The sequence below is a fragment of the Sipha flava genome, unplaced genomic scaffold (assembly GCF_003268045.1).
Source record: "Sipha flava isolate LNK unplaced genomic scaffold, YSA_version1 33337_pilon_pilon, whole genome shotgun sequence".
Taxonomy (NCBI): domain Eukaryota; kingdom Metazoa; phylum Arthropoda; class Insecta; order Hemiptera; family Aphididae; genus Sipha; species Sipha flava.
Genome location: NW_020273023.1, coordinates 6,939 through 17,971, shown reverse-complemented (window position 1 = coordinate 17,971; position 11,033 = coordinate 6,939). Strand labels below are relative to the sequence as shown.

The following is an 11,033-nucleotide window of genomic DNA, read 5'->3' as shown; positions in this document are numbered from 1 at the left end:
TAGATTTGGATTTGCAATAACAAATTTAGGGGATTTAAACAAAGATGGATATGATGATATAGCCATTGGAGCACCGTATGAAGGCAACGGGGTTATTTACGTGTATAAAGGTTCAGCTCTTGGAATAGTAACCGAACCTTCACAAGTTAGTCTAAAATGTCTGCATATTTTTATGTATAAAGATTATATTAATTTGATATTTAACGTCTGTATAGGTTATTAAAGCTGAGGATTTGGTGGTGGACAATCTACAAATACGTACCTTAGGTTATTCATTGAGTGGAAATGGGGTGGATTTAGATCAAAATGGTTACCCAGATTTAATATCAGGTGCTTACGAAAGTGACTTGGTAATATTGATTAGAGCACGGCCAATTGTAAACATAACCTCTACCGTTGGTCCTGCTGAAAAACTTCGTAATATTGATCCAACTAAAACTGGATGTTCGGCCAACCGAACATCACCGGTCACATGGTAAATCTAATATTTTAAGAAATTATTTCATTACTTCACATGCTTATATAACTATAGTCTTTTAATTTAATAACGTCATTGTTATATTTAGTTTTACTTTTGAAACCTGTTGTGCATTGGAGTCGGTCGTTAAGGCAGGATCTGATGGTCGATGGGATGTTCGATTGCATTATAAATTAGAAGCTGAAACATTCCAAGAAGGTCGTAAGTTTTCGAGGGTTTGGTTTGGGCCTGATCACAATTTAAAGCCTCAAACAATTGAAAACTACGTTTCTGTGGATCATAACAAAAAAAGAACTTGTCAACAACACACTGCTTACATCAAAGTACTGTGTATTATCTATTCATTCAAATTGACATTTATATTACTATTATGATTTAGGAGAATACCATGGATATCCAGTCTCCAATTGCTTTACGTATATCATACTCTCTTAAACAAAATGATGTTCCGGTTCTTAAACCGGGAGATCCTGTACCCTCATTAGCTGATTTGCCAGTATTGAATCAAAATCAAGCTGAAAAAACATTCTTTGCTACATTCCATAAAGATTGTGGAAATAACGACAAATGTGAAAGCCAAGTTCATGTGAATGCTGAATTGATGTTACCTAAAACACAAAGTAAATTTATGTTTTATGAAATGTGATAATAATTATATGGGAATGAACTCTATGTAATTAATTTGTAGTTCAGTTAGTTTTATGTTTTTATATGTATTAACTTACTGTAACTACTATTTTATTGATTATAATTTTTATTTATTTTAGTTACAGAATATGAATTAGTTATCGGACAACATGTTGAAATAATTTTAAACACAACTGCTTATAATCATGGTGAATCTGCTTATGAAAGCAGAATGTTTGTGATTCACCCTTATTCATTTAATTATATTGGTACAGTGAAATTAGATGATGTAAGATTAATAATTTATGCTTAATTGATTGGTTACATTCAGCTAATCAAATGTGTTTATAGATGAAACAAGCAGATTGTAATCCATTCAACAAGACTATGGTTGTATGTGCTCTTGGTAATCCTTTAAAGAAATCTGCTTTTGTGAATATTCAATTGCGTTTTGATCCAAAAGAACTGAACGATTCTGAAAATCAGTTGGAGTTTGTAGTGATATCTAACTCTACTTCCCATGAAATTGAACCTCAAAGTCCCCTTATTTTGAGGGTTAATGTGATAAAACGAGCTGAATTGTCGTTAAAAGGGTAAAATTAAATAAAAAATATTCTCATATTGTAATTAGTTATTATTATACATTATTTTTCTGCTGATTATAATTCTAGGTTAGCTCGTCCAGAACAAGTGTATTATGGTGGTCAGGTAAAAGAAGATGCATCTATTAAGTATCGTGATGAAGTTGGTTCTAGAGTTTTGCACACTTATCAAGTATTTAATTATGGTCCTTGGAAAGTATCCAACCTTGAAGTACATATTGATTGGCCTTATCAAGTATCTAGTCATTACACTCCAGGAAAATGGCTATTGTACTTAGATGAGAAACCTTTCGTTGAAGGTAAGTTAAGATTTAAGAGTTTTTTGAATTGATGAAGTAATTTTTATTTTTTATTGACTTGATTAATATTTTAGCATTAAATGGTGGAGAATGTTATATGTCCCAAGATCAAGTTAATCCATTGGGATTATTAGTACGCCCGGGAGTTCAAGAAATGCCGCTTGATAGTATTCGTACTGAAAATGCTGCTTTAAACAACTTTATGGTTTCAAAATCAACTAATTATATCATAAAGAATAGTAGTACGGGATACTACCAGAATAGAGTTCGTAGAGAATTAAATTATGTGGTTGGCGCTGAAACTTATACTAAAGATAATGGAAAACGTTTACAAATTGTCAAAATGGTATAATTTTTTTTGCATTAATTGCATTATTTGAAAATTTTGTAATAATATTTTTGGTATTTTTAGAACTGTTTATTGGGGAACGCAAATTGTTTCAAGTTTCGGTGTCGAATCAACAATTTACAAAAAAATCAAGAGGCTACTATTTTTATTAAAGCAAGGTTAGCTAATGTTGATTATTAACTTTTGTATACTAATTATTTTAATTATAAAATCTTGTTAATTTTTATTTTTCAGACTCTGGAATTCTACTTTGTTACAAGAATTCCCTAAAGTTGATTCTGTTCAGATTGTATCTCGTGCTAAAATTCATATTCCCTCTGATGTATTATTGCAACAAAATCATTCAGACGATGAGTTTGAAGTAAGTTGCATAATATTATCATTATTTAATCATCATGGTTTTACGAACTCTATTGAAATTTAATTTAAATTCGTTTATATAAATAAAATAATGCATTCTTATAATATTGAAATTTTAAACAACGGTCTTTTTAGCAAAATATGTCTTTTGCTATAGTTTTTTAATATGGTTGAGTTTAATTGTTATGATAAGATGTAATATGAATTAAAAGAAACAATATGCAAGTTTACTGGTTAATATTTTGATGTTAATGTATTTACAAAGAACTATTGAAAATAAAGTAATGTATAATAAGAAATGAGGAAAAAGTTTTGAAGGGATTAATACTAGAATTGGTTAAATAATTTATATGGATGTGAGTTTAGCAAATTCTATGATATGAAAAGGAAATATTATTTTATTGTTGCCATTTAAAATTTAACACAGTTACAGTATTTGTAAGAAATTTAATGTAAATTTAACAGGTAGAGACTATTGCCATATTAGATTTGTTGGAACAAGAAAATGAGCCGATTCCTTGGTGGTATATTATTCTTGCCATATTGGCTGGACTCTTGCTGTTAATACTCTTAACTTATTTACTGTGGAGATTAGGCTTTTTCAAAAGACGGCGTCCTGATCCCACGCTCAGCGGTAACATCGAAAAACACAGAGTGGATGATAATTACTACGATTATTAATTAATTAAGAAGAACCTTTATTATAATATGATATAAACTATAGTAATTTTTTGTATTTTGCAACATATTTCTACAAGACTTTTATATAAAATATTTAGACTAAGACAAATGGTACTTATAGATATGTAAATATATAATAATATAATTATTATATATATATTTATTTTTTTAACGTGTATTTTTATTTTATTATTTATATACTGTTTTATTTGTATATTTAAATATAATTTTCGTCTTTCTGAACATTTTACTACAAATAACAAACTTCAGCTTGTCGAAATTAAAATAATTTTATTTATTATTCAATTTAAACGTTTATTTTTCCCCCATCATTTTGATTTTTCAAAAAAAATATAGCTAATTTTATTTTCGTGGTGTTGCAGTCATCAGCTAAGTGGATCAAATTTACAAGGTCAAGTTTTGGTTGCAAATTTGGTTACCATTACACTAAAATTATGTATTTGTATTTAACTATAAGCCTTTATGCTAAAACCATTAAGTAATTGAAAATTAAATTATAAAATTGAAAGAAGTAGGTAAGTAATTTGGGAATTTTTTTATTTTATTTTGCATTCGAAATATGCTCCCAGAAAATGTAATCAAATTTAATTTAATTTAGAAAATGAATAAATACCGTTATTTCAAATATAACAATACTTATGTATAAAAGATTTTAAAATTGCATTATTAGCAATTTTTTCACTAAAATAGGGTTTTCTGTGTGATATACAAGATATATATATATATGTACAGGGATTAATATTTAATGCGATAGGAGTTTTGACTTATACATTTGTGAAGTACAGTAACTTTTTAATGTGGAAGTTCTATGAAATTGAATTATTTAAACATTTTATTTTCAATATTTTATTGTAAATTGAGAAAGTCGCAAGATGTTTGCGAGATTGCTATTTCATACACATTTTATGGTATTTAGCATAAAAGTAAATTAATATAATTTTTTATTTATTGTAAATTGTCATCAAACATTTGTTAGTTTATTAAAAGTCATAGAAGTATTTTGGGTACTTATGTGCATTGAGAACAAAGTATTCGATGGTTGTGGAGAACATATAATTATATATTTACTCCATGATGATAACGGATGTCTTTGTTACTCATTTTATTTTAGCACCTTGAAATTTCATAATTACCTATATAATTTCTTATAATTATAATATACATTAAATTACATATTTATTTTTGTACATAAATTTAATAGATGTATCTATAGAACATTTATTATACAGCCATTTTCATTTGTTCTCCTCAAAACTTGTAAATTAATAGAATAGTCAAACAATTCATTGTTCTAATTTTAGACTTTAGGATCTAAAATATATTTCTGTCAGACCAATCACTACTTTGATAAGTTACAATAATTTATCATTGAGCACAAGTTCTAAAGTCAATATTTAAAGTAGTATTTATTGTTTGTTAAATGTTCCTAAAATATTTATTGATTATCATGTTCATTAAATTAAAAAAAAGTTACCCCTGCATAAAAAATTGATTTATTTGTAAGATTATGAACATTTTGAATATTATTTGAATTATATTTACTATTTTTGTTTACTGTTCCTTGACTGTTTTTTAAATGAATAGGTTCAATTATTAATATTAAACTACTCTTAATTATAAATTGTTGGTAATTTTTTTTTTCTAGCCATTCCGAGAACTAATTAAAAAAAAATAAAAAAAAAAAGTCGTGAAAAGTAAAGTAGGTTGATATTCATCTATTTGATTTATTAACATAAATTAAAATTATTTAATGATAATCCACTGTTGTGGTTAGTATTTATTCTTATTTTTCAAAGTAAAAATTAAGAGTTAAATTATACTTAGCTAATACTTTAAAGAGCTCATTTCTCGATTTTTTTTCTCTAATAATTTATATGCAGAGGTAAACTTACCAGTACATAGTATATACATTTCTAAATAATAATAATAATAATAATAAATACTAACTAAAATATTTTTTTGACGTATATTGGACAGTCCCGAACTGGCTAAAAAATGTAAAACTTTTTTTTAAATAAAAAATAATGTGTGGTCCAATAGTTTCCAACAAGTAACCAACAATGTCAAATACTATTTTTAAATTCTCAATAATATACTTTTTATTAAACATTTTCCTTTCTAGTTGTACTGTATTTTTATTTTCAGTATTTTTAATTTTTTCCGCATAATTTATCTCACAAAAATAATTTTCTCAATTATTTAGCTTTTATACTTACGATACATGTATACATCCATTATAATAAATTCACTTAAGCTTAATACATTTTCACATTTTATTTTAGTACTTATACATTTTGACTTAATTTAAATTAAAATACAAGATATTTTCAAAAAATAAATGTTGAAAAAATTGCAATTCGTTTTACAATAACTCACGTAAATGTTCTTTTGCGTTTTGAATCAAACTCGTATGGTATTATAATTGGTTGTTAGCTGTTTTTAGACGTCAAACGTTGAAAAAAACATCTGAAAACAGTTATCGATTCGATTGTGACGTGCACTGATATGTACTACATAATCCCTCTCTTCGTGGGCTATCGTGTGGATGGGCTTTTATCATTAATGTCCGATTACTACGAGCCACTGTACGGAGGCGGGGGAGTCTTTGTCCTTGATGCATTTTTATAGAATTATATTGAATCTATACGGTTACACTTCTCGTATCATTTAAGTTCCCACGCACGTCGCTCAATTGTATATCATTATTTTGCGGTTTCATCTGATTGAATGTTATTTAGGACAAATTAAAAAGTGGTGATACTGTATCGTCATTTGCTAGAACTAACAGCAAACATCTGTTACTAAGTTTTTTCATCCTCCCTAATATATATAGATAATAAATTAATTGGTTGTATGAATTAAAAAAGAATTAATTAAATAATTGTAAAAAAATAAACTTTATTGTGATTTTTAAAATTAAAAAAATTAAACCTAACCTTTTTTACGTTGATTTATGGTCTCGTTATCTGCGCAAGTTTGATGGGAAGTAACCTCCACGGATAATGAGGGATTACTGTATGCTTTTATAGTATTGAACTGAATTTCCTTTTTATTTTGTATAATTATTAATTATCCGTTAATTATTTTCGTTTATCGTTTCATAGTAAGTATTCACATTTGAAAGAACAATATGACGTATATATTTTGAATTTTCGTTGAATGATAATATTAGAGAGGAGCCCAATTATTTTTACTGTACTGGAGCACTTTTCTACCTAGCTACGCCACTGCCTATTTTTTACTTTTTAACTCGTTATTATAAAGTATGTTTTTTGTCGTTGAAAAATCTTTAAAAAATAATACAAACAAAACAGAATATTTATACAAACACATGTATACATTGTGTTATTATAAATATACACATAAAATGTAGCGGGCGCATGTTCGAATAAACAAATAAAATCGAATATCCATAAAAACATTTATAAATCGTACCCTACGTCCGAGTATATAATATGCTAATTATAATGTTACTATAAAACGTATTTTTAAGTCTGGTGCCAGATACATTGCCGTATGTTAGCAGTACCGTTGCAGCGTCATACAAATAATGTACATCCGAACATGATATGTTATATAATGCAGTGATCATTATATTGCAATGCCTACATAACTTTGATGATTTCGAAGAAAGCATCGACTTGTATAGATCGGCTAGATATAGATAGTATTTATAATGACGAACAAAGGAGTCTCATGAATTGTTCGAATTGATTCACACAACTTAGGAAATGAATATAAGAAATATATTAATGTCATTTAGGTTTCGGATTTTTCGGATTTTCAATACCTATTTTATCGGATTATTTATTTATATTAATATTAATAGTTTAATGAAAATAAGGGAATAATATTTGTTCGCTATTTGTAGTCGATCTCAAAATTATTTAAAATTAACATCTAGTGTCGTAATTCCTCTTCGTGGCGTCCTAGCGGATTTTATTTTGGCGCTTATTTTTTACAAAAAAAAACCAGTTTTAATTTAACTGAAATGCGCTCATTACTTTGCTGCACCCTTGGCAACAGCCCATTTCGCCAACATGTAGTTACGGCACTGTGAAAATCAATGTTAATAATGCAATCCTGAAGTTCGTATAAAAGTTTACGTCGATGCCATTGGAAATATTTTGTAGGTACATTTGTTACCAAAATTAATGTATTAAAACGATAATGTACCGTTAGAATAATATCTTATTCGGATCTCTCAGCGGTATTGATTTTATTTTCACATCGTAACACCCCGTAAAATTCGTTACGAATTTTCGAAAGAATATCAAACCGAATTTTAAACGTATTTTATTTTTATCTTTTTTTTTAATTTTGTATATCGCGTAGTTAATTTCAAAGGTTTTTTTTTACCCACAGATTTCAATCGTTGTAATAATATGTAGCGTGTAGGTGTGTTAAACAATCATTTACTACAGTATGTATGATAATGTAATGGCTAATACGCATGCGCTGCGTCTGGTAACATTTGAATAGCGTTCGTATGTGTCGGCCACTGGAACTTCATAGTTGAACACTACAGATGTACCGCTCCGTCGGATGATATATTAATACACCTATAAGTTTCACGAGTTGAACATATCTTTCACGTGGTTCGTATAAATATCGACAGGTAAGATTATTTTTTCTTATGTTAAATTGCTATCATTATTATAACGTTATTTCCGATTATATACCGTATTTAAATAATGTACTTGCCCGTTTGATGTCAGTTATACTCGTGCGAATACTGGAAACGGTAAACCCGAATTAAAACGATTTTCAGGTGCCCATTGAAGTATGCATGCCGTCTATCGGTCTAAATCGGTTTCACGTGGTCACCTAATATACCAAGGGGTGGGTTGTACCATTTAGTGTAGCTAATATTTTAGGGTGGTTTTATTCTATATAGATAACAATCAACTGATCGCATAACGAAATACGTAATATACCTATTAGGATTAAATGGTGAAATATAATACACAGTGGTATCCAGTGATAATTAAATGTGTTGCTTACGGTTTTTCAATTAATTGATTAATTTTAATCGTACGAAAATTACCAGGTTCGAATGTTTCCATTATTGTTTTAACCCAGAGTTTGGCAACTGGTGGACGGCGGAAGGCAATACTCTTGGACCCTGTCAACTTTTATTTTCATACTTTTAATATTGTAATTTTTTAATATAAATTATTAGTAATAACCAAATAGTTATTTTTATTTTTATTCTACTATTTTTAAAATATAAAGATTTGAAAAATATTTTTTTCACTGGACCTCATTGATTTATTATTTTAAACTTTAGGACTCCAATGTAAATTACTTGCCGACCCCTGTTTTAACCGAACAGTTTGGTCACGCGTGACGGATTTTTCAACCGGAGACCGCACGAAGTGATCATTTGCCGAGTATACATATCCGAAATGCATTTAAAACTAGTTTTTTTATTAAGGTCGATCGCACACCAAAAGAGCAAAACTATACTAGACAGTGTTAGTCAGTCTAACGCAGTTTCGTTAAAAATAGTACATAAGAAATTACATTGCATACGCACACTGATAAGACATAGTCAAAACAAAACGTTTTTTGCTTTAAAACACAATTAGTCATAACTGATACTGTTTGAGTGTGCATATTTTTCCTTTAGTCATAACTAGACAAGAAAGATTTATTTTATTATTCGTGTGTATTTTGTATTTCATATATATTTTTAATAATATTTTTTATATACTTATCATATAATGGCTTGTGATGGGGAAATACTAGTAAGTTTAGTGGAAATAAAACCATCCATTTATTATTTTGGAGACAAGGACCAAGTTTTTATTTAACGGATGAATCCATAATTTTTTTTTTTATGATTTTTATTATTTTGTTTTGTCTAATGACGTTTCGTCTAGGTACAATTTATAAAAACAAATTGTTTTTGGTTGACTAACACGAAAATAACTTACACTGTCTAAAGCAGTTATGTTATTTTGGTGTGCGATCGGCTTAATTGTACATAGAATACTAAAGTTAAGATTGGTATTCGAAATACCGTTTCAGTCAAATGATATACCGCGCATTGTATTAGGTTTGTGGTGTTCATATCTCACACAATGTGATACGATTCTTATATAAATATTATCCCATTATATATTATAAAATAAGTACTTATAATATTTCTATAAAGTTTAACTATATAGTTATCATTGTACAGTAACATACACTAATACGGTCAGGCTAGATAATTTGTATGGCCAAATAAATTACATTTCATAATGTATTTATTTTTTATTTGAATAATAATTAATATTTTTTTTTCATTGTCAAAAAAAACGCATATTGGTGTTAAATAATTAAATTTTTATATCAACAATTTTTGAGTCATAAAATTACATATAAATTTGTATATAAATTGAATGATAAGTTTTATTTAGAAAATCGTTTACACGTAACAACATACAGTGGCGTAATTCGGAAAAAATATCAGGGGTTGCAAAAGTTACTCAGGATGCACAAACATTATAAAACAATGTTTTAATAAATCATATTATTATATTCTATTTATATAAAGTATATTATAAATCTATATAATTCTTATGTATAAATTCATGTTATTAAAAACTATAAATTTAATTTTTTTTATAATTAATATATAGGCATAAATATTAATTTTATTTAAATTTTAAATCACATAATCTTTTATAATTATAATATAATTACAATCAATATTATATAATTTATTTTTAGATTAAATGTCTATATCATCGTATTGTTATCGATGTTAATATGGTTTCAATTTTCTCACTCTCCAACTTTTTTTATTTCATAATTATTTATCTAAATAATTAATTATTTTAATTTTTTCACTAACGATAAAACATAAATATGAAGTTTTCAGGGGCCGCAAAATAATACTTTTGTAACCCATACATTACATTTGGAGTCGCAAGTGCTACCCCTTGCGACTCCCCAATTACGTTTTTGACAATATAATAAATATTTCACTTGATAAACCAAAATGGATTTGTGATTAATCATTAATCGATTAAACATTTCTTATTATAAGACCCAAATAATTTTACACATTGATTTGCAATTTGAAATAAGACTGATTATTTTCACAAAATCAACCATTGTTTATACGAGAAGTACAATAATAAATGGACATTCGCTTTTGTATTAGATTTTAAATACATTTTTTGTTTTTTAGCATAGAAGTAATAATAGTATCCTCTATATTTCTCAATAAAATGTTAGATATAGGTTTCGATACTGTTAGTTTTTAAAATTTGTTATTCTACGATTCAATGAACGATCAAATTTTTTTTTTGTAGGTGTTATAACTTTTATTTGATTTTTTTTTTGTGTACGGTCTTTTAGACCACACATTCAATCCTAACTGTCTCCATCCTTCGCGATTTTACGCCGACATATGCAAATCTTCATCCGGGTCTTCTACATTATTTTTTGACACAATCCTCTTATAGCATTTAGGGTCTTTCTAAGGATCTTTTCCCTCTTGAATTCTCTTGTAGAACCGTATTTACCATAGCATCAGGTTTCCTCCGCACATGATCTGCCCATTTCTATCTTTTTATTTTTATCCCTTTACTGTATCCGGCGTGTTACATGTCGCATAACTC

The 11,033-nt window shown here is 27.6% G+C and overlaps 1 protein-coding gene across 1 annotated transcript; it reads left to right on the top strand.

The window, feature by feature from the left end:
• Positions 1-4: 4 nt before the first annotated feature.
• On the top strand, positions 5-3,486 carry LOC112687134 (integrin alpha-PS1-like; the record flags this gene model as incomplete). The annotated part of the gene is made up of 11 exons (XM_025559692.1): positions 5-145; positions 216-475; positions 567-801; positions 858-1,098; positions 1,246-1,394; positions 1,457-1,698; positions 1,777-2,006; positions 2,081-2,352; positions 2,419-2,513; positions 2,590-2,716; positions 3,181-3,486. Coding segments are annotated over 11 exons (2,208 nt in total), but the record flags the coding sequence as incomplete, so codon positions are not given.
• Positions 3,487-11,033: the final 7,547 nt, after the last annotated feature.